This window comes from Artemia franciscana, chromosome 14 (assembly GCF_032884065.1).
Source record: "Artemia franciscana chromosome 14, ASM3288406v1, whole genome shotgun sequence".
Classification (NCBI taxonomy): Eukaryota; Metazoa; Arthropoda; class Branchiopoda; order Anostraca; family Artemiidae; genus Artemia; species Artemia franciscana.
Window position 1 is genome coordinate 34,647,769 of NC_088876.1, and position 24,443 is coordinate 34,672,211.

Consider the following 24,443-nt stretch of genomic DNA (forward strand, 5'->3'; position numbering starts at 1 on the left):
AAATACACACACAAAGTCAACGAAAAAAACGGATAAGACGGTGGTGAGGGGATAGGCGCGCAAAAGCTGTACTGGAGAGTTGTCTGTGAAGAATCTCTAACTTTAAAGTTATGTCAGGAACTAAGAATTTTTTAACAAGAGTCCGGTTTTTTGTCCAAGGTGGAAGATACAGAAGAAATTTGTAAAATTTGAGATAATTTATCCAAATTCTTTTTAAATTACCATTATTAAGAAGGGGGGAAAGACCTGAAGTATAAAGGACAGAATAATCACAGAAAGTAGAATAAAGTTTAGCCAGCGCACGTCTATTATACTTCCCTCTATTTGCAACAATTTTTGCATAACCAATCTGAATCTTTTTAGTTATTGTCACAGACAGTACGCTGACTTAAGCTCGAAAGATTGTTAGTAATAGAGATACTAAGCCAACGAATTCAATCAACAAGAGAGATAGTGAAGTTATTACAGTGAAGGGGAGTAGCAGTAATACAGTTATAGGGAAGAAACTCACATTTATCTATATTAATTGAAAGGCCAATATCAGAGAAAGCATCAGAAACTATAGAGACCATTTTGGAAAGACCCTTTTTGGAACGGCTAATCAGAAGCAAGTCGTCAGCATACGCAAGATAAGAAACATCCTCAAGACCAGAAAGGTATGTATCTGAAATCTTAGCCAGCACACTAGAAATACAAATCTTAAAAAGCGTAGGGGACAGAAAACCACCCTGCCTAACTCCTAATTCTTATAATAGTGTCTGGTGCAGATCCTAATTGAAGAAACGAATTTGAATACCAAAACCTAAGAAGCATTATAATAGAGATATTGACCCCACAATTATACAAGGAAAAAATGAGCTGACTATGGACCACACTATCAAACACTTTCGAAAGATCCAAAGCACAAATATAAAGACTATTTCCCTTGGAAGAATTATCAGACAATAGAGAAGACAGAATCTTATGCGCATGCTGACAACCCACCCCACTCCCAAAATCAAATTGGTTCTCATCCTCAATAATATTTTTAATCAAAAATGGTAGAAGGATACACTCAAAGCCCTTACTAATATTACAAGATACAGTAATAGGTCGATAGCAAGAACAATCAATCGGTGACTTTCCCCTTTTTAAAATTGACGAAACAGCGCCACACAGAAAACTCTCAGGTACGTATGAAATACATAGACACATTTGAAAAAGAAGCTGAAAGTGAGATATAAGGGGGGTGCATTCAATCGACATATGCATCTTAGAAATACCATCCTCATCTATTGAATCAGATTTTAAACTTTTAACAGCATTAATTACGGAAGAAAAAGATATGGGCACTATATGGCGTTGCGAAAACGTTGAACTAAAGAGGGGGGTAAGAAGGTGAGTAGAAACAGAATGCACTGAATAATTAATCACTGAAAAAATCGAAGAATAATGTTTATACCAAGCTGAAGTTGGAAGGCAATTACTTGTCATAGTTTCATTATTTATCTTGTCAGAATTGATCACTTTTCGCCAATCCTCCCTACTTACAGGGAAATCCATACCGTGGTAACGTGCCGACCTCAGATAGCGTTTATAATTGGTTTTAGTTTTACGTTTGATATCAGCGATACACCCAGAACTTGGCCGACCACATTCATTCCATATCTGGAGCCATAGTTTCGCTTTATTTTTATCGACTATAAACAAGGGTCCATTGACCAGGTAGGTTTTTGTGTTCTTTTACGAATACGTTGCCAAGGTATGGCAGCTTCTTCTGCCCTTTTCATACACATCACAAGTTGGTTATGATAACAGTCAATATCGGCTTTACCATTCGTAGGTACCTGGCGCTGAAGAAGATGATATGGAACACGTATGGTAGAAAGAAGGGTTGTCAAGGTAGAGATGTAGTGCGGTATATTGGCTTTGCTCCAATTAATTTTTTCAAACCACTTCGATTTTTCTCGCGAGCAATTGGTTTCCGATAGATGAATATCCATTGTAAATGTTGCTGAAATTGGCACGTGGTCAGTATCTTGCTCGTTAACTTGAACGGAACCAGAAGAAGAGATAATACAAAGCGAGCAAATAATATGGTCAATATCACTTGTGCTTCCAGAATGATGAACATATGAAAAATTGTGGGATTTGGGCACAACGCGGTATGATGGAAGACACTCAAAAAGCAGTTCACTTCTCACAGAAGATCGATTAATATCAGTATTTAGGTCCCCAATTATTATATACTGTAGAGAGTTTAACAGTACCTGATTCACAAGATTCTTACGCAGACCATACGCCTTTCCGAATGCCCCGGGGGTATAACTTAAAACCTTTGCCCTTTGGGCCGGGGGATTTGTTATCCTCAAAGACATAATTCCTAGACCTTTCAAATACTTTAAACAACATGGCTATCTCAAAATTTTTATTGGAAGTGTTTGGGAAGATGGTGAGAGTGGGAAGGGGGTCAGTTGCTCTACAATCACATTTCGACTATTAAAAAATACGCCAACTGTTTCAAATTTTAATCGAATAACCCTTTTGAAGTTTCGACATGAACACTTTGTATAAAAGCCTTACATACCCAAAGGGCATTATTTACAACCCTTTTCATGAGGACAGTGGGGGGGATGTCATTCTCAAAGATGCAGTTTCCGGACCTTTCAACTAGGTTGAACGAAATGGCTAAATCAAAATGCTGATCAGTTGCTAACCTCATTTTCTACCTTCATCGCAGCAGCATTATTCTCGTACATAGCACAAATCACTTAAATGTATTTTTCTGGTATAGCCTACCATATAAGGATAAAACCTTTGCTAACGCTCTTCTATCGATAGAATCGAAAGCTTGCTCATGATCGATAAAACTGAGGACCAAAGGTGTTTGACAACGAAGGGACTTATCAATTATTAACCTTAAAGCGGAAACATGGTCGGCACATCCTCTACCTTTTCTAAAACCGCATTGTTCTTCCCTTAAAACTTTGTCTATAGCATCTCTCAGTCTAAAAAGTATCATATTACTCAGTAATTTGCTACCTACAGAGACCAGACTAATGCCTCGATAATTACGACACTCACTCTTGTCACTTTTCTTATACAGTGGTTTAATTAAGGTTTTCCTAAAATCACTGGATACTTCCCCTTTTTCCAAAATCATGCTCATAATCTTCAGTAGCTTATTCCTAACCTCAGAGCCACAATATTTAAGAAACTCATTAATCACACTATCAGCACCTGGAGCCTAATTATTTTTTAATCCTTTAGAAATGTCGCTAATTCTTCCTCATTAAACAAATCTTCCTTCACATCCAAGGTATCACAAACTTTTTTATTTTCATCTATATCTTTTCCTGCAACTGGTTTAGCACATTCTCAAAATGTTGCACCCATCTTTCTTTAACTTTTTCCTTATCACTAATTGTGGCCCCATTTCTATCTTTCTAGTCCAGACTGGCTATTCCCTTTCAATTTATTAACATGCCAGTATAACATTTTACTATTATGCCATCTAGCCGCATCTTCCAGATCATCAGCAATTTTATCCATGGCCTCCACTTCACATCTTCTTAGTTCATATTTTAATGCTTTCTCCACTTTCTTTACATTCCTTTTGTTTTAATACGACCTATCACTCAGATAATTCTTGTACAAAACCCTTTTACTCTCTATTAAACCTAAAGGTTTTTCACTAATGTTCCTAGTTGCAATCTTAGCACTCTTCCCTAAGACACCATCAGCAACTTCACAAATAGTTTTTCTGAAATTATTCCATCCATCTTCCACATTGTCAAATTTAAACTCTAAAGTTTAGTATTCAACTGTTCCTGGAACTTTTTTCTCAAATTTTCATCCTGGAGTCTACCAACATCATAACTTTCCGGAAGGTAGTTACCCTTCCGAAATTTCAGCTTTAAATTAACCTTAGACACTACTAGATGGTGATCTTTACTTTTAACGTCAATGACAGCACTCCTATACTCCCTAGTATCTTGTATTGAACCTGCTAGTCTTCTGTTTACAATAACATAATCAATAAGGTTTGCTGTCTTACCATTACGTGAATACCATGTCAACTTATGGGCCATTTCTACTTGTGATGTTTTCTAATTTTTGAAATATTCCTTGATTAAAATAATACATTTCAACATTACGAAAATTATCGATTTTTCGGTATTAGTTGCAAACAGATTAGGAGGGGAGGAGTAGGTATTTTTATACGAGATGACTTTACATCTTCTTTACGTAATGATTTTATGATTTGGAATGTTGAGATGCTATTTGAGAGTTGTGTAGTAGAAGTGAATGATGGAAGAAATACGTTTTTGGTAATTGTAGTATATCGGCCACCATCGTCTAGTCATCAAGAGTTTTTAAGACAATATGAGTCATTTCTAGATGCTCTAACCCAACAACACCATCCATTTTATGTAACGGGAGATTTTAATGCGTCATAATGTTTTGACATCTAATAAGGGATTGGCATTTTTGAACATTTCATTTTGCATGGTTTGTTACCTACTTGCTTACTACCGTCAAGAATTTGTGATAACCATGCAACTCTTATTGATATTACATAAAAAAAACTAGTTTTTTTTAACTGAAAGTAAGGAGCGACATTAAAACTTAAAACGAACAGAAATTACTCCGTATATGAAATGGGTTGTCCCCTCCGCAATCCCTCGCTCTTTACGCTAAAGCTTTTAATTGTATTAAAAAGCAGAATTGTGGCAAAGAGTCAAACTTTAGCGTAAAGAGCGAGGGATTGCGGAGGGGACAACCCATTTCATATACGGAGTAATTTCTGTTCGTTTTAAGTTTTAATGTCGCTCCTTACTTTCAGTTAAAAAAAACTAGTTTTTTTTATGTAATTTCTGAACGTTTTTGAATTAATGCATGTTTGATTTTGGCTCTCCACACATAAATTATTAAAATGAAATTTGCATATTAATTCCTTTTTTGGCTAAATGGCTTTCTCTTAGTTTTGATCAGACGATTTTGAGAAATAAGGGATGGGAAAGGAGGCCTAGTTGCCATGCAATTTTTCGGTTACATAAAAAGGCAACTATAAATTTTTATTTTTAACGAATTTTTCTATTAGTAAAAAATATACGTAACTTAAGAATTATCTTACGTAACAAACTTTTATATTCTTTAATTTTTATTATGTATATGAGAGGGTTTGTACCCTCGTTAATACCTCGTTCTTTACACTAAATCGCAAGTTTTGTCCCAATTCTTTAAGAATGACCCCTGAATCAGAAAGGCCGTAGAATGAATAGTTGAAATTACTAAAAATACTATAGCATAAAGAGCGAGGTATTTATCTCCTCCTAAATACCTCGCTCTTTATGCTAAAGTATTTTTAGAACCCCTCACATGCGTAATAATCTCTGTTCGTTTTAAGTTTCAATGCTACTCTTTACTTTCAATTGAAAAAAAAATTTCCATGTTTATTTTTTCATTGTTTTTTTATAGTAATTTTAGAAAATCCTGCGCCCTTTTCATTGAATTTCTGTTCCCCCATGACACATTTCTCCATGGAAAGATCCTCCCACATAGCCCCCTCCCCTCAACCCCACCCCCAAAACCAAAAAAAAATCCCCTGAAACCGACTGTACACTTCCCAATAACCATTATTATATTTAAACACTGGTCGAAGTTTGTAAGTTGCAGCCCCACCCCCAGGGACTTTGGGGGAGTAAGTCATTCCCAAAGACATAGTTATTATGGTTTTTGACTATGCGGAACAAAATGGCTATCTCAAAATTTTGATCTGTTGACTTTGGAGAAAAATGAGCGTGGGAGGGGGCCTAGGTGCCCTCCAATTTTTTTGGTCACTTAAAAAGGGCACTAGAACTTTTCATCTCGTTAGAATGAGCCCTCTTGCGACATTCTAGGACCACTTGGTCGATACGATGACCCCTGGGAAAAAAAAAAAAAAAAAAAAAAAAAAAAAAAAAAAAAAAACAAATAAACACGCACCCGTGATTTGTCTTCTGGCAAAAAATACAAAGTTCCACATTTTTGTAGATAGGAGCTTGAAACTTCTACAGTAGGGTTCTCTGATACGCTGAATCTGATGGTATCATTTTCGTTAAGATCCTACGACTTTTAGGGGGTGTTTCCCCCTATTTTCCTAAATAAGGCAAATTTTCTCAGGCTCGTAACTTTTGATGGGTAAGACTAAACTTGATGAAACTTATATATTTAAAATCAGCATTAAAATGCGATTCTTTTGATGTAGCTATTGATATCAAAATTCAATTTTTTAGAGTTTTGGTTACTATTGAGCCGGATCGCTCCTTACTACAGTTCGTTACCACGAACTGTTTGAACATTTTTACATCACAAAATTGCTTTGATACCCATATTATTTCAAACGATACGTCTGATCATTGATTTGTTGTTTCTGACTTTTCTGGATCAGGAATCGAGCGTAAAAAAAGAACCAATAAAATTTATAAGAGGGTAGTTGACCAGACAAAAATAGATGAAATGAAAGTAAAAATAAGAGATATAGGTTGGAGTGATCTGTTAAATATTGAAGACCCGAATCAGTCAATTGTTTTATTTTATAGTAAGTTTAACTAAATATTTGACCGAGTATGTCCGAGTATGACCGAGGTTACTCAAAGCTTGTTAAATAGTATAAAAGAAAAAATAGATTATATAAGATGAAGTATCCAAATGAAATTGATATTGAAAACTTAAATAACGGATGAGAGTAATGGCAGAAGCATTTGCTAACCATTTTAGGAAAATTGGACGTGATCTAGTGGATCAAATTTCTGCTGGGACACATAATCATAGAAAATATACTCCAAATAAATTAGATAAGACTATTTGTATGTACCCTATCCAGTTCTTGGAATTTCAAAGAGCTGTTACTAGTTTGAAAAACGGATTTTCGATAGGATGTGACGATATGTAGACTTCTCTGTTTAAAGAATTAGCTGAAGTACTTAGTCAGCCGCTTTTATTTGTTTTTAATTCTTGCATGAAAAATGGTTTTTCCCCAGTTTGTCTTAAAGTAGCTAAGGTTTTACCTTTGTTTAAAAAAGGAGATAAAGATAATCTAAATAATTACAGGCCTATTGCTATTTTATTACCTATTTCTAAAGTTTGAAAAAATAATAAAGAGTAGATTTACTTCATTTCTGGTAAAGAATTTTTTTTTCTCCCAATCAGTTTGGTTTCTTGCGTGGTAGGTCAACAGAGCAAGCAGTAGCTGCTTTGCATAATTTCTTATCAGATGCTATGGATGACACTTATTTGGTGGCAACTATATTTTTTGACATTAAAAAAGCTTTTGATACAATAGAACATGCAATTCTTTTTAATAAGTTGGAGAATATAGGTATTCGTGGAATAGCTCTTGAGGTAGTGAGATCTTATTTATTAGAAAGAAGTTTTACAGTCCAAGTTGGTGAAGAATCATCTCATATTTTTCCTTTAGAAAATATAGGGGTTCCACCAGAGTCTGTGTTGGGACTGTTAAATTTTTCTATATATATAAATGACCTTCCAAAATGTAGGCCTTCGGACAAAGAATTACCAATATTGTTTTCAGATGACACAGCAATTAGTTCGAAGGCTGGCAAAGAGGAGGGCCTACGAATGGCCCTCGAACCTGTTGCTTTTAATGTAAATTCTTGGTTTCATGCTTGTCGACTAATACCTAACCTAGAGAAGCCGGAATTTGTGGTTTCTGGGAGAAGTTTGAGAGCAGTGAAGTGAGTGTCATTTAAAACTATTAGTATTGGAACTTCCTCCATAAAAAGGGTGGATGTATTTAGATATATAGGTATCTACTTTGATTCAACTCTGTCTTTTAAGACGCATATTAATAAACTCGAGGCAACAGTGTCCAGGAATCTCGGTTTTTTGCATAGAGTAAAATCCCTGTTTCCTTACCAAATAATGTTAAAATTATATTTTTCATTAGTTGAATGCTATTTTCAATATTGCCCGACCGTTTGGATGTTGACATTCCATTCACATTTACGAAAACTCCAAATTGTCCAAAACAAGGCGTGCGAGTTCTTGGGGTGTAATTCCTTCTTCTTTTTTCTCTCTCTTTTGTTAAAGGAGACAAAACGAGTTGCCTCCCTGTCTCTTTTGTATAAGATTTATGTATATCGTTTCTTGTTTAATAAAGTCTAAGTCTAATCAAAACGAACAAGAATAATTTTGAGTTATAATTTTTTATTGTTTTCTATGAGAATACCATTTAGGTCACTTTACCACCAAAGTATTTGAGAAACAGATTTTTCTTAAAAACCACATAGGACACTTTTAAATAAACATATTCTCAGGTCTTTATAATAAACGCCATAAGAGCTTATCACACTTTTTAATTTCACTGAGAAAGAACTAAATACCAAAAGGAATTCTATCTATGGCATTTGACAATCAGTCAAAAATCACCAAGATGGTAAAACCTGAAAAAAGAAAATAAAAATTAAGGTTGATCATTACAACTAACTAACTAACACAAAGAACAACCATGTGAAAAAGCTAAAAAAAAAATATACACAAAGACACTAGGACGGAGGCGGATGACGGGATATTTTCCTTAGGTTTCCTTCAAGTACTCACGAGAAAAAATCCCCAAAATACTATAAAATGTAGGAAGCTCCTCTTCGAGAATATCGATAGCCCCTCACATACATGTTCGTCAAACTCATCTCGAGGGATATACGTATCGTTCATTCTGTAGGGCCAAAATGTATGACGTCATAAAATGCAACACAATTCATAATTCATCCACCGAGCGTGATCTAAATTCATTGTTCTTCAGGAGAAACACTACTGTTCTACACTTTTTTTCCCACCGGTTTCGGTTTGTTTCGGGAATGTGGCAACCCTGCAATTTTAGGAAAAGGTTGAATTTCAAATCGGACGGATCAATATGCAACTACATTTTGGAGAGCCGAGTATAATCATTTCTAGGAGCTGAAAAGGACAGGTTTTGTTTGTTCTTGAGATGCTCCAGTGGAGAGCTCTATTCCAGCAGCACCAGTTTTTAACACTTCGTCAAATTATCTTCTTAGAATAAGTAGAACAAATGTGAAGATAAAAAAGAGCACATTCTCATCAACCTGAAGTGCTGTTTTGTTCATTTTTCATTGGCAGTTGTCATTTGACTTTTTTTAAATATGAACAGAAGAATGGTATCACGCGAGCTCCCTGAGCTTTAATAATTATCTCGTTGGTACAGTAATTAGAACTTAACCTTTGTTCTTTTCTTATTAATCATATTAGAAAGGTGGCTCAGACCAAGAGTATCCGCTTTTCAACCAAGACAGATACGTCACAAGACTTATCAAGACAGATAAGTAAATCAGTTGTATAGAACATGGATAACGATTCCCTAGAGACATTACTGACGTATAGGAGTTCAAGTTGAAGTTTCAGTTACTGCATCTTTTTTACAAGGACTAGAACCAATCTTGTTGTCCAACTTCGCCTCCTTGGAATATATCCCCGTAAAAGATACTCCGTATTGCGAAATAGAGCATTAATTCACTGTGATACAACAGAGTAAACCAATTGTATGGTCAGATTTATTTTTGAGCATAACCCATTTTGGAAATTTCGAGAGGTTGACAAGTACACTCATATACCAGATAAAAAAAAACGAACATTGACCCGATTAAGCTGAAAACAGTTTAAGTTCTGACTCGACGTAAAACGAGCAAGTCCTGATGGGAATACAAAGCCGAATTCAATACACTCAAGCTGTTATTAGTCCTCCCCAGTGCCAACTTTTTAGAAGAAAGATAGGCAGGTAGCACGTTGGGTAAATTGGGAACCTTTAATGATTTGGAATCTGTATATTTGCCGGCACGAAGCAGCTCCAAAATCTGCCCCCTCTTCTTTTTAGCACAAAGGTTCGTACTGTGTTTAATCGAAATCACAGAAGGATATTGAATCTGATGAAGAAAGTTATCCCCTCCTACACCCCAGCAGCTAATTAGCAGAAGATAGGCACGCAACACATTGCTTTAACCGGAACCGTGTATAAGATTTTCAATTTGTATGGTTGGAGCACGAACATAGGTCCTTACCCCTTCTGACAACCTCCCTCCGCAAATGTTTCAGTAGAAAAATAAATGTGTATAACACTTTGTTTGTTCCGGCATTATAAAAGCATTTTTAATAATTGGAGCCATGGATTCTCCCAAGCGTCTTAAAACTTATAGGGGAAGTAAATTGGGCTTAAGAGAAATTAGAATTAGGATTTTGAGAAGCGCGTGGCCCTTTTTAGGCTTTTGGAAAAAAAAGTACTCAGTATCGCTAAAAACTTATTGTTTGCTTACTAATTATTATTAATTGACAATATTATTATTATCGATTAAATAATTATTGTTTAAAGATCTTAAGACGTGTATTAATGCACAGATATGCAAGTTTTTGGTATACTTTTGCTGTTTAGCATTTCGCTTCATTAATTCCGAAGTACTTAAATATATACATATAGCACATATTTCCGCGATACCCTTGGAAACGTGAATTATATATTTGACTAAGTTTTATTTTTGAAATGGATATCACAAGCAGAAGCAGTTTTAGAAAGAAGACAGAGGGAACTTGTGCAGAAATTTAAGGGGGGCGCAAAATTCCCAGTAAATAATCTAATGGTTATAATTATTTCCTAATTTTTTGAATTTTATTTTATTAAATGAAGTAGAGGATGGAGTTCACAAATGAAAATAATTAATAGATTAATGAAATAAATAGACAATAATAGTCAAAATAACTTAATAGTTTAAATAATAAATAAAAAATAAAATGTTAACTAATTAATAAATTGAAAAAAAGCTGTTAGTAAATGAAAATTTTGATAAAATTAGGCCAGAAAATTTTACGGGAGACAAGGGGGAGGGGGGCTAATAAAGATTTTACCCAGGCATGAGAGATGTCAAAACCGTAATCGATCAATATTGCCAGCCAAGCCAAGCCAATATTGCCAGACTTACATCTCTTCTAAGAAAATAGAACCCAATAAAACAAGAATTACAAATACAATATATCATAATATTCAACGAGCACTTAGCTAAATGTATCAATTATCTTCTGTTTTACACGAAATTGGACCCTCCCTCTCACCAGTCCGCTAAAAAAGATTAAGTAATTAAATAATTCTGCAAGTCAGGACTAAAAAAGATTAATAGTTAAATAATTCAACTATTAAATATAAAATAAATTATTAATTAATTAATGAATTAAAAGAAGCTTGTTAATAAATGAAAATTTTGTTAAAATTAAGCCTCAAAATTTTATGGGAGACATAAAATTTCTAGCGCTTCCTACGTTTTTATGTTTATCAAGCTCAAAACATTTTTTCATATGTATTTACTTAGAGCAGCAACTATATTTTTATTTATGTCTAGGTGAGCTGTTAAGATAACAAGAGCTAAGAGCTCATATGGCACTTTTGATGAGGTCGGAAGAGAAAAGAGCCAAGAACTCATATGGCAAGAGCTCTGGCAAAATTCTAAGAATAAATACTACTACTTACTACTACTACTACTACTACTACTAACTCACTGTAGCACCAAGCCGCCTGAGGCCAAATCAACTACGCACGCTCCTCCTCCAACCTAATCTATTCAAGACCGCCCTCTTTAAATCCTCCCAGAAAGTTCCCATTTCCTTTAAATCTTTATTTATGACATACTCCCAACCCAGACAAGGACGACCTGCTTTCCGTGTAGCCCCAGACGGTTGGCCAAAAAGGACAATCTTCAACAAACTGTCATCCTTCATCCGCAGAACGTGGTCTAGCCATCTCAACCTTTCTTTCATTATAGCCCTAGAAAGCGGGGTTGAACCAAAATTTTTCGTACAACCTACTATTTGAAGTACGGTCAGTCAGCCGGGTACCCAGAACAATCCGTAGGCAATTTCTCTGGAAAACATCTAGTAAATTTTCATCTGCTTTTCGGAGCACCCATGCTTCAGAGCCATATTAATTTAAAAGGAAAATCAGAGGCTTAATGCCGGTTGGGATTTAAAACAAGAGCTCTGAGACACGAGGTCCTTCTAAATATCAAAATTCATCAGAGATCCGATAGCCCACCCGTAAGTTAAAAATACCCCATTTTTTCTAATTTTTCCTCTCCCTTCAGCCCCCCAGGTGGTCGAATCAGGGAAAACGACTTTATCAAATCAATTTGTGCAGGGTCCTGACACGCCAACCAATTTTCATAGTCCTAGCACGTCCAGAAGCATCGAACTCGCCAAAGCACTGGGCCCCCACCCTAACTCCCCCAAAGAGAGCGGATCCAGTCCGGTTATGTCAATCACATATCTACGACATTTGCTTATTCTACCCATCAAGTTTCATCCTGATCTCTCCACTCTAAGCGTTTTACAAGATTTCCGGTTTCCCACTCCAACTCCCCTCAATGTCACCAGATCTGGTAGGGATTTAAAATAAGAGCTCTGAGACATGAGTTCCTTCTAAATGTCAAATTTCATTAAGATGCGGTCGCCAGTTCTTAAGTTAAAAATACCTCGATTTTTCTAATTTTTCCGAATTAACACCCCCTCCAACTCCCCAAAAGAGAGCGGATTCAATCCGGTTTATGTCAATCACGTATCAACGACTTATGTATCTCATCACGTATCTCACGCATCTACGGGCTTATTCTTTGCTCCAAGTTTCATCCTGATCTCTCCCCTCTAATCGTGTTCCAAGATTTCCACCCCCCCCCCAATGAAACGGATCCGGTTGGGATTTAAAATTAGAGATCTGATTTACGAGGTCCTTCTAAATATGAAATTTCATTAAGATCCGATCACTCCTTCGTAAGTTAAAAATACTTTTTTTTCATATTCTCCCCTCTAAGCGTTTTCTAAGATTTCCGGTCCCCCCCAAACTCCCCCGATGACACTGGATCCGGTAGGGATTTAAAATAAGAGATCTGAGTTACGAGGTCCTTCTAAATACGAAATTTCATTAAGATCCGATCACTCCTTCGTAAGTTAAAAATACTTCATTTTTTCTAATTTTTCAGAATTAACCCTCCTCCCAACTCCCCCAAAGAGAGCGAACCCGTTCCGGTTATGTCAATCACGCATCTAGGACTTGTATTTTTTTCCCACCAAGTTTCATCCCGACCCCTCCACTCTAAGCGTTTTCCAAGATTTATGGTTTCCCCCTCCAAATCCCCCCAATATCACCGGATCCGGTCAAGATTTAAAATAGGAGCTCTGAGACACGATTTCCTTCTAAATATCAAATTTTACTAAGATCCAATCACCCGTTCGTAAGTTAAAAATCCCTCATTTTTTTCTATTTTTTCCGAATTAACCGTCCCCACTCCCCCCCCCCCCAGAAAGTCAAATCGGAGAAAAAATTATTTCTAATTTAATCTGGTCTGGTCCCTGATATGCCTGCCAAAGTTCATTGTCCTAGCTTATCTGGAAGTGCCTAAACGAGCAAAACCGGGACCGACAGAATTTGCGATCGCTATATGTCACTTGGTAAATACCAAGTACCATAAAAATAAATAAAGAACTACTAAAATAGATAACTGAGAAAATGATATATGACAAAACAATGCAGAAAGATAACAGACAAAAAAAAACGAGGGTGATTTTCAGCCAGTGATTACAACGATTAGATAAAGTAGATATTTCAGCGAAGACCTCCGCAAAGCCACTCTTACTGTTAAAGAAAAAATACCTCTTCGAAGTTTCTCACAAAAAAAAATAAAAAACTAAAAAAGAAAAGCAAAAATGAAATAAACGAAGGTGATTTTCCACCACTAAATAAAACAGAAAGATAAAGGAGATATTTCAGCTAAGACCTACGCCATAAACATCAGTTCGTGCGGAGATTAGTGTAAATTTGGAACATCAGTTTAAATCAGTTTAGTCAGTTCAGACGGACTTCATTTGAAATTTTGGACCTCAGATTAAATCAGTTTAATTAGTTCTGGCATCAGTTCAGTGGAAATTTTGAACAACAGTTTAAATCAGCTTAGTCAGTTTAGCTGAAATTATGAACAACAGCTTAAATCAGCTTAGTTGAAATTTTTAACAACAGTTTAAATCAGCTTAGTCAGTTCAGTTAAAATTTTGAACAACAGTTTAAATCAGCTTAGTCAGTTCAGTTAAAATTTTGAACAACAGTTTAAATCAGCTTAGTCAGTTTAGTTGAAATTTTTAACATCAGCTTAAACTTTATTCAGGTGTATGACCCTCTGCAGCCTTTTTTCCATATTGATACTGGTTAATTAGTCTATGTTGTCTTTTGTTAGTTTGAATTTTTTTTCGATGTTTATCGTTTTTTTTTTTTTGTTTATTTATAATACTCCGTACTTTGTGTTTTTATACTTTTAGGGGTAATAAAGTTCATTCATTCATTCAATACTAAAACACTGCATTAAACTAAGTCCCAGTAACTTCTGCGTTAACTCTTCTTAGGCATTGTAAGTGTTCTCATAGTGGCACAATTGAAGCCTACTGTTATATACTACGACTTTCTACATCTTTATGTTTAAAAGTCCCACCAGTTGGGCCTTGTGCGACTATTTTGAATCGTCTGCTAAGAACACGAAACAGGAGATCGAACTTCATTGCTCAGCATTGTACGCCTTTATAAAGCCACTGTATATTTCTATACGGTGGCACTACTGAAGCTACTCACAGAAGCTGGAATTTTGTCCAGGAGGAAGAGGGATGGCAATAAAAGCCTGTTTTATTTGACAATTTGAACAAACAGTGCACTGAAATTCGGGAAAAATTTGCGATTTCAGGGCAAGTTCTTAGCTCTTCCCTTCTGAATACATCCCTGATTGAAGTAGACAGCTATAAGCTCTGACTATAACCTGCTACGCTTTGATTCTGCAGATTTCAGTTTTATTTTCTAGGAGTGTCGCTATTTTTATATCCTTATAGGCATGCCATTGAAAAAAAAAAAGAAAAGAAAGAGAGAATAATCAATAGAACATTGAAAAAAGAAAAGAAAGAGAGAATAATCAATAAAACGTTACCAGTCAAAAAATAATATCTCAAGCGGAACTGACGGCTGCTTCACCGTTTTCCGCGGGGGCTTCCCCGGGTTTCCCTGCTTTATTCTTCTTTGTCGACTTTTTGGGTTTCGCTGAAGTGCTCAATAGTTTCTGCAAATTAAAAACATAAATTATCAGCAAATAAACCTTTAATCAGCTTTCTTTTTTAGATATATTTCATCATAGAAAGTGAAATAGCACTGCCTAAATAAAAAGAGAAGTAGGCACAATGAATTTGTTATTTAATTTTGTCACCAAGGCACTTTGTACGGAATGACTGGTCGTAGAAACTTTGGACGAAGCTCATTTGATTGGAAATTGGAGATTCTAGTGTCCTTTTTAAGAGTCAAAATTGATTGGAGAGCAACTATATAAATAAAAGCATATTAAAGAGAATTAGCAGCTTTAATGGCTTGCTTGGCTATCTTTTTTTTTAGAAATTATTTACCCCCGTGCCTTTCGTTTTTAACTATTATTCATGCAAAATAAAAGCACATGAGCAGCTATAAATTTGTGTCTACATCCCTTTTTAGATCTGGCTCAATTTCTCAACCATTGCTAATTAGATGCAGTGTACCCCAAGGGTCTATTTTAGGTCCTTTATTATTTTGGTTTATGTTAATGATCCTTCTAATTCTCTTTGGCCACTTGTGAATAATGTTTCTGACTTTATTGCCGCTGATCAGCATGAGCATATAAGGCGTTTGAAAATAAAATCGTTTTATCATTATTTTTAATTACTTTATCTATAAAGAGACTAATGTTTCTCTCCTGATGTTTACTGATGACACAGCTCCAATTATGCTTGCGAAAACGAATGAATTGTTGGTTACTGCATTATCTAATACTATTCAAAAGATATCTATCTGAATGAGGTGCAAGAAGATTGCTATTAATGTAGTTTTTGGACGGTCTGGTAATTGTTATCTATGGATACCTTCAATTGAAGCTAGTGTCATTACAATATGGATCTAATACTATTCAAAAAATATCTATCTGAATGAGGTACAAGAAGATTGTTATTAATGTAGTTTTTGGACGGTCTGGCAATTGTTATCTATGGATACCTTCAATTGAAGCTAGGCGCATTAAAATATGGATCTAATACTATTCAAAAGATATCTATCTGAATGAGGTGCAAGAAATTTGCTATTAATGTAATTTTTGGACGGTCCGGCACTTGTTATCCATTGATACCTTCAATTGAAGCTAGGCGCATTACAATATGGATCTAATATTATTCAAAAGATATTTGTCTGAATGAGGTGCAAGAAGATTGCTATTAATGTAGTTTTTGGACGGTCTGGTAATTGTTATCCATGGATACCTTCAATTGAAGCTAGGGGCATTACAATACGGATCTAATACTATTCAAAGATATCTATCTGAAAGAGGTGCAAGATAATTGTTATTAATGTAGTTTTTGGACCGTCTGGTAATTATTATCCATGGATACCTTCAATTGAAGTTAGGGGTATTACAATAGTATGCCTCCATGGTACAGGAATAGGAGCCTCATATCTATTTATAGTTTCCCGGATATTGGGTCGAAGCTCACAGAGCTTGCTGGCAAAATACCCCAGTCTACTTATAAGTATCTGCCCGCCCACGGAGGCCTTACTCGTTTGCTTTAGTTTCTTGCTTTTTCTGTTTTGTGTAGTGTTTGTTTTGTTTCTTTTATTGATACTCCGCTTTGATTTTTTGTAGCGGGTCAAAAATAAATTATTATTATTAACATGGATCTAGTATTATTCAAAAGATATGTACCTGGATGAGGTGCAAGAAGATTGCTATTAATGTAGTTTTTGGACGGTCTGATAATTGTTATCCATGGATACCTTCAGTTGAGGCTAGGGGCATTACAATACGGAGGACTTCAAGTGTTCGATACCTAGGTATTATTGTTGATGAATCAGTCTCATTTAAAGATCATATTGTGGAAGTTTCAAATATATTAACAAAAAAAAGTTGGAATAATCACACAAAATAAAATCACATCAAGGTGAAATTACTGTTTTTGTGTTTTATTTGACTTAATTTTGCAGCTATTATTCGTTTCCATGACTTTCTTTTTTGGTCCTAAAATCCCATTAAATTGAATGTACGGTTTTTGCGTTTTATTTGACTTAATTTTGTAGCCATTGTTCATTTCAATGACTTTCTTTTTGGACCGTTATTACAAACAAAAAATCATATTAAAGTGAATGTGCAGCTTTAATGTTTTGCTTGACTTTTTTATTAGTTACTAGCTGTTGGGGTGGCGCTTCGCGCCACCCCAACACCTAGTTGGTGGGGCGCGAAGCGCCCCCTCCAAGCCCCCCCGCGCGCATAAGTCGTTACGCGCCATATTAGTTACGCGCCATTGTAGTTGTGTCCCTGTGTCCCACCTGTGAATAGAGATAGATATAAATATATGTTTTTAACTACGTAAAACATGCGAATATACAACATTCTTCGCTGTCCTATTGTCTGTGCATATAAATAGATTGTCAGGTTTACTGACTCTTGAACATGCAACATATAATTGTCCATGGGAAAAACAATCCGTATTCAGATCTATACCTCATTATTCTAATGATGTGTCCCTGTGTCCCGGTCGTCATTTATATTCCCTGTGTCCCGGTCGTGATTTGTGTCCGGGTGTCCCAGTCTGTAATTTCTCTTTGAGGTTCCCGGTCGTCACTTATATTCCCTCTATCTCGGTCGTCATTTGTGTCCCGGTCTGTAATTTCTCTTTGAGTGTTTTTTCTTTTTTCAGTTTTCTTTTTCTTCTTTATTTTTCAGCGTCACTATGGAGTACATATCGACGAACCTTTGTTTTTTTAACTTAAATCTGGTAGGCATTGATGACCTTATCCAAGTCAAAATCCCAAACCCAATCATCATCGCTATCATTTTCAGTTTTGATATGTTTTGACTCTCGCTGTCCGGAACGCTTTCTTTTCTTACTTTCTCTATCAGCAGCAAGTTTTTCGGCATAAACTCTTTGAGCAGCTTCCTCGGCTGTTGCCATGTCTTAAATACCGGTAATGACGTCACCGTCAAAGCAAAAATGACGACAACTAATTTCATGACGTCAGTCAACACAGAAACATGACGTCACCTGATCCACAGACAGACACACAGACAGACAACTTATTTTTATATATATAGATAGATAGATTATTCACTTGCGCGACTTTTTTGTTGTTGTTGTTACTCATACAATTTAAAAGTATATTAATCCAAATAAGTTGTTTTTACATTTCATGTGATTCTCTTAGAACTGTTTTTACCTGGTGCAACAGCAACGGCGACAATGATTAAATAAAAACAAACTCATCATTTTCAACAGAAAGTAAAAAAAACAATATTAATCATAAAACGAGCCCAAGCATAAATTACTATGAACGAAGAAATCAAACTTCCGCGAAAATAAATTCAAGTAAATAATACAGTAGAAGTTAAACGAAAATAGATTAACACAGAAGGAAGGAATCGCAGCCCCAAAAACTCCACTCAAACTGGTGTACTTTCGCTTTACTAAACATGAGATATACTTTAAAAAGGAATGCCTTTTCTGTTCCAAGAATGACACTTGTATCCATCAGTATTTTCTTCCTTTTAATCCATTTCATTTAAACATATATAAAAAATAGAAACTCAAGTTAAACTCTATAAACAGTTTGATTTTGAATTAAAATCAAATAGTTATGGACATCAAGCCATGGCCAATAGTAGAAAAAGCCAAGACAGATAGTCCGATTGAATGAAAGGCAAATCCGGCATAAGCCCTTATTAAGATCCACCTTTGTATGGATCATTTTGATGGAATTTATCTTAAAGAGCACATGAAAGGCAATGGGAGACCACGGAATCAAATGGGGAGGAAAAACTCTTTTGGACTTAGACTATGCTGACGAATTAAGCATCCTAGATGAAAGGTTGAGCAAAATGAATGAACTTTTAGAGGTTTTGCGAGTTCAGGGTGCTAGAATAGGTTTGAAAATTAATTTTAAGAAGAGTAAGTCACTAAGGCTAGAAATAAGTAAAGATGAAAAGGTGACGCTGAGTAACGAAATTAGTATTGAATTGAGATTGAATTGAAATTGAGAATTAGGATTGAATAACGAAATTGAGTAACGAATTAGGATTGTATAAAAATGATGTCAGTTCATTTGTTTATAGATAAATCTATCTATCATCCAGAACTAAGGTAGATAGTCATAAAACTAAGATAGCCATAGAACCTATAATTTTCCAAGTGTCTGGTTAAATGGCATGGGTAAACGGCGGGAGTAAGTACGACACTCTTACTAGACCAATACTTGTTTGTTAGCTTTTAGAAAGGCACACCCGCCTAGAGTCTCAGGCAGGTTGACCAAGAATTTAAAATTGACATAGGACCGTTAGATTGCCTGGAATGATAGGTAAACAAGGTACGCCTACCTATAGTCTTAGGCAGGTTGACCATGAATTTAGAATCGACACAGGACCGTTAATTTGCGTGGAATGACAGGCAAATAAGCGTCCAAAGCCAAATTGGGCCCATCCGCATATGCAGTATTAAAGCAATCTACCAGCCCCTCCTCGCTCTAAGCACAGTAAAATAAGAATTCATCCATTACTTAAAACGGAAAAGATTTTCAACAACCGTTCTTTTCTTCCTTTTTAAATCTTCATTTTTGGAAATAAAGGTTTGAAAGAAAATCTTATTCTAAAAACTGCAAATAGGTGACCTCTATGGAGAGGATAAAAATTATGGTAACAGCCGAGATAACCTCAGAATGTCAGGGGGACAGGGACGCGAAGACTTCTAAACTTTAAATCTTAATTTTTGGAAATGAACTTCAAAGTGAACCTTATTTTAAAAACTGATAACCTCTATGGAAAGGATAAAAATTATGGTAACAGTCGTAATAACCTCAAAATGACAAGGGGACAGGATATCTGTCACAATATTTTAGCATTAAAATCGGAAGAATAGCAAATGAAACAAAAAAATAAAATAAAAAACTAAAGGTCATAAGCACAGGACGACAATTTAGATACCGAATCACACTGATATGCCTCCTTTTAAGGAGGCAAATCAGTGCCTCGGGGCACATCAGGCCCCGTGTGCCTCCCTTTAAGGAGGCACACGGGGCCTTATTGATCACTCTAATTGCCTGGGATTCCCTCTACAAAATTTTCAAATAACAGTTCAATAGAATAAATCCTTTTATTAGACAGTGAGACACAAAAAAATAATCTTTATATTTCGGCCACATATACAGTGCCCGTCATCAGCTGTCACAAGTTTTTTTTTGTAGGCTAATATCATCAAAAACCGGTACAAAATTATGCTTAGGGGGCGGGGGAATTGGGAAGAAAATTTTGGCTTCCCCATTGGAATTTTGACCCTCCACCCCATATACTTAGCACTACTATTGACCTTCTGAAAGGGAACATTTCTTAGAGCCAGTCAACCAAGGTCTAGGAATGTATTAATTAAACACCAATAAATTTCAATAACTAATAAAAAAAAATCAACAACAACTAGCAAACAAAGCTTTAGTAGCTCAACAAGGCATTGAAGCAATCGACATCCCAAGAGAGACTGGCATTCAATTAATTGAGTTTTAGCTAAAATGCGAGTTTTAGGATATTGTTTATAAACCGTTAACAAAATAATTCGTTCGACAAACGTCTGATTTGGTAGTCCTCGCAAAACAAAATAACACTGATACATTTCTAAATAGTCTATAAAAAAAACAATAAATCAATCAAATTAAAAATCATTAAAAAAATTGAAGCAAGCAATCCAATCAAAGAGACTGTAGAATTTAGAAGAGGACTAGTTTCTAGATAGAAATGCTTATAAAACTAATAACACTATGCAAAAGTTATTGTGCCTAAATGCTTCAGTTCCTAGCAGCCAGAATCAAGATGGAGAAGATTCTTTTTAGGCTATATACTGAAGTGCGGCCCCCTCCCTGAAGTCTTTATACCTATGCCTTATCCCTTATGCCTAAGTTTGAAAAGCACTTTCCTCCAAATTTTTTTTTCTAAAAAACCTGTCTTTTTCCTTAAAAAAGGTATTTTAGAATTCAAAACACGTAGTTTACAGGAAAAACTTTATAAATAATCAGCGATTTTAATGGATTAAAGCTCATATTTCTCTGAAAAAAAAAGAAAAAACAAACAAGTAGTAATTTTTTTTTTTCATTTTGAAGAATTATTTAAGTCGAAAACCAGTCAGCACAAAGTTGGACTAGGTTGGCTTGGGAAAATCTTGGTAGGTTGAGAAGGCTAGTTGAAATTAAGCTGACGGTGAAAAAATTCTAATTTATGAAAAGACAAGTATGGATCAGTTAAAAGTAGGATATGAGAGGGAACGAAATAACTTAACATTAGATGTCATTTTTGTTTTCTCGAACTAGCACTAGTTTCCACTATTTGCCCCCCCTCCCACACAACGACCTACAAATATCAACCAAGATAATTTTTTATTTCTTTTGCTTCAAATAATAGTTACCGTGATCTCTTCATCTTCAATTTTATGCTCTGATTGGTATATATCACCGTCAACAGGATATCCACCAGTGATCCTTAAAGGGCCATTGGGCATTAGTAACACCGTTGCTTTGAACTGCGCAACAACCTCATCTGAAAAGGACAAATATAAAATTGAATAGTGAAAAACAAAATTAACCACTACGAGTTACTGAACGACAACAATTGAACTAAATTACATCCTCATAAAAATATAACCCTTAACGGAAATACCTTGCCCCGCAACTTCATTCCGCAATTTGCCTCTCTATGAATCCTCCCATTTAGGTTGGGTAGGGAAACAATTCGTCCCAAATAGGTTGAGATGGCTAGGGCACGTTCTGCGGATAAAGGATAATATAATGTCAAAGATCGTCCTTGTCGGCCAACTATCTAGGGCCAAACGAAAAGCAGGTCATCACTGGTGTGAGGGTATAAAAAGGGAGGCTTTGAATAGATTGGAATAGAGGAGCGTATATAGCTGTGCTGGTCTCAGGCGGTCTAGTGCCGCAGCGGTTTGTTATTACTAGTATATATATATATATATATATATATATATATATATATATATATATATATATATATATATATATATATATATATATATATATATATATATATATATATATATATATATATATATATATATATCTATATATATATATATATATATATATATATATATATATATATATATATATATATATATATATATATATATATATATATATATATATATATATATATATATATATATATATATATATATATATATATATATATATATATATATATATATATATATATATATATATATATATATATATATATATATATATATATATATATATATATATATATATATATGGTTCTTACATCTTCAAATTTCTGACGTAATTGCTAAAACCGGTTTCTCAACGGAAATTAAAGGGAGGGTCAGAAGAGCACTGTATGTTCAGTCCCATTTGCTTCCTGCTACTTCTCCTCAATCCTACGTTACTCTGCTACTCCTCCTTTTCAGAACAGCTCAGCAAACAGTTTCTGGCAATTATCTCGGAAGTGTGAAAAATTCAAGGTACAAGCTTTAGGCGTAACACTGAAAATTATTTATTTCTTCACATAGCAGCGACGACTTTCTACATCCACGACTTTGCGCGTCTATCCCCCCCCCCAGTTTTGTTGAATAGCTCGCACAGGGCAAGTCACGAAATGACGACCTTGAATACCCTTCCACCGTCCCAAAGCCTTTACTAAGGTAAATAATGACTTCTCGGATACTACCTTTAATATTTAATGTAGTTCATTTAATTAACCAATATTTAATGTAACTGATTCAAAGAAAATGAAACAAACAACAAAGGAATTGGACACAGAAAATTAAAAAGTATTTAAGACTTGTATTTTAGCGAATATCTCAGACTAAGCATAGTTCAGCCCAATACTCGACACAACACCACCTGGATCAATAAGACTTGTTATTGCATAGCTGTATCAATACTATTGAAAGCATCGAAACCAATGAATAATATGGATACTGAATTAAATCAATGCATAAATATTATCCTTCGCCCAAAGCTCGTACTGATTATTGTCGAAAATGCGGTCGTGTTATTTGCCAATGTCACAGTAATATTAATATTAGCTACAGTACAAAGTGGTTACGCTCTTTCCGAAAGCAGCCTTTCTATTATTCCGAAAATAATTATTACTATTCCGGATTGGGATTCCTTAAGCGATTTAAACTATTCCGGACTGTGATTCCCAATTATAATGCGGATTTCGCAAACCGTTGTTGCGATTCCGGACGGCCCTGTTCTACAGTTCCAGAAATGATTATTACAATTCCTGATCAAGATATACAGATTATGATTCTGGATCACGATGCACATTCCGGATAACCCTGGTCTGCGACTCCGGATTACGATTATTAAGATTGCGGAAGCAATTATTTCCTCTTTTGTGTTCTCGGTCACTATATATACCATTCCTCTTAAAAAAATTGTGGTGAAGGTCATCAGAAGATCAACGTTGATCTGAATAATTTGGACTTTACTTTAAATGAATTTAAAGTAAATTCACTTTACTTTTAATTTGAATTTAAAAAAGAGGGAATAGTTGTGGGAAAAGTCAAAGTCATGGCCAATTGTAGAAAAAAGCCAAGACAGATTGTTGAATTAAGTGGGCAGCCCAGTCAAGAGTTAATTTTATCCCTTTGATTGCCGTTGTTACTGTCTGCCATTTATGCATTTTAGAATATCTCCTTCGAAATTATTTCGTGCATAGTATACTATGTTTCTATTTAAATACAGTACTGTATATTTTTTATTTATTGATAATTAGTAAAGCATTAAAAGAACTGTCATTATATTTTATCCGGATATGAATTTATGCAAGTAATATACCTCAGTTAAACCGAGAATCAGTTAGCCGGGGCTCAGATAACCGCGGTTCTATTGTATTCTACTGTAGTTCTACTAACCTTTTAAAACATCTAGTGTCCTGATCATAAACCGTTTTTTTTTTCAATTCCATACACTAACCAAAACAATAAATGCATAACCAAGAAAATGAGAAGAAAGCCGGCACAGAAAAAAACTCACTCATCAAGGCCTCTGAACAGGATTAAATCAAGGCCTCTGAACAGGATCCATCAAGGCCTCTGAACAGGAGGCCTCTGAACTAACCAAAACAATAAATGCATAACCAAGAAAATGAGAAGAAAGCCGGCACAGAAAAAAACTCACTCATCAAGGCCTCTGAACAGGATTAAATCAAGGCCTCTGAACAGGATCCATCAAGGCCTCTGAACAGGAGGCCTCTGAACTAACCAAAACAATAAATGCATAACCAAGAAAATGAGAAGAAAGCCGGCACAGAAAAAAAAACTCACTCATCAAGGCCTCTGAACAGGATTAAATC

At 35.2% G+C, this 24,443-nt stretch overlaps 1 protein-coding gene across 1 annotated transcript in view; it reads right to left on the reverse strand.

Annotated features, from left to right (window-relative positions):
- Positions 1-8,178: 8,178 nt before the first annotated feature.
- LOC136035633 (proliferation-associated protein 2G4-like) overlaps positions 8,179-24,443 on the reverse strand; it is a 47,090-nt gene continuing 30,825 nt past the window's right edge. The window contains exons 7-9 of the mRNA XM_065717528.1: positions 21,508-21,638; positions 14,994-15,122; positions 8,179-8,426 (exon numbers count right to left, since the gene is read on the reverse strand). Of these exons, the coding sequence (XP_065573600.1) occupies positions 15,012-15,122; positions 21,508-21,638 (242 nt within the window). The 3' untranslated portion in view covers positions 8,179-8,426; positions 14,994-15,011. The remainder of the gene's footprint in view (positions 8,427-14,993; positions 15,123-21,507; positions 21,639-24,443) is intronic.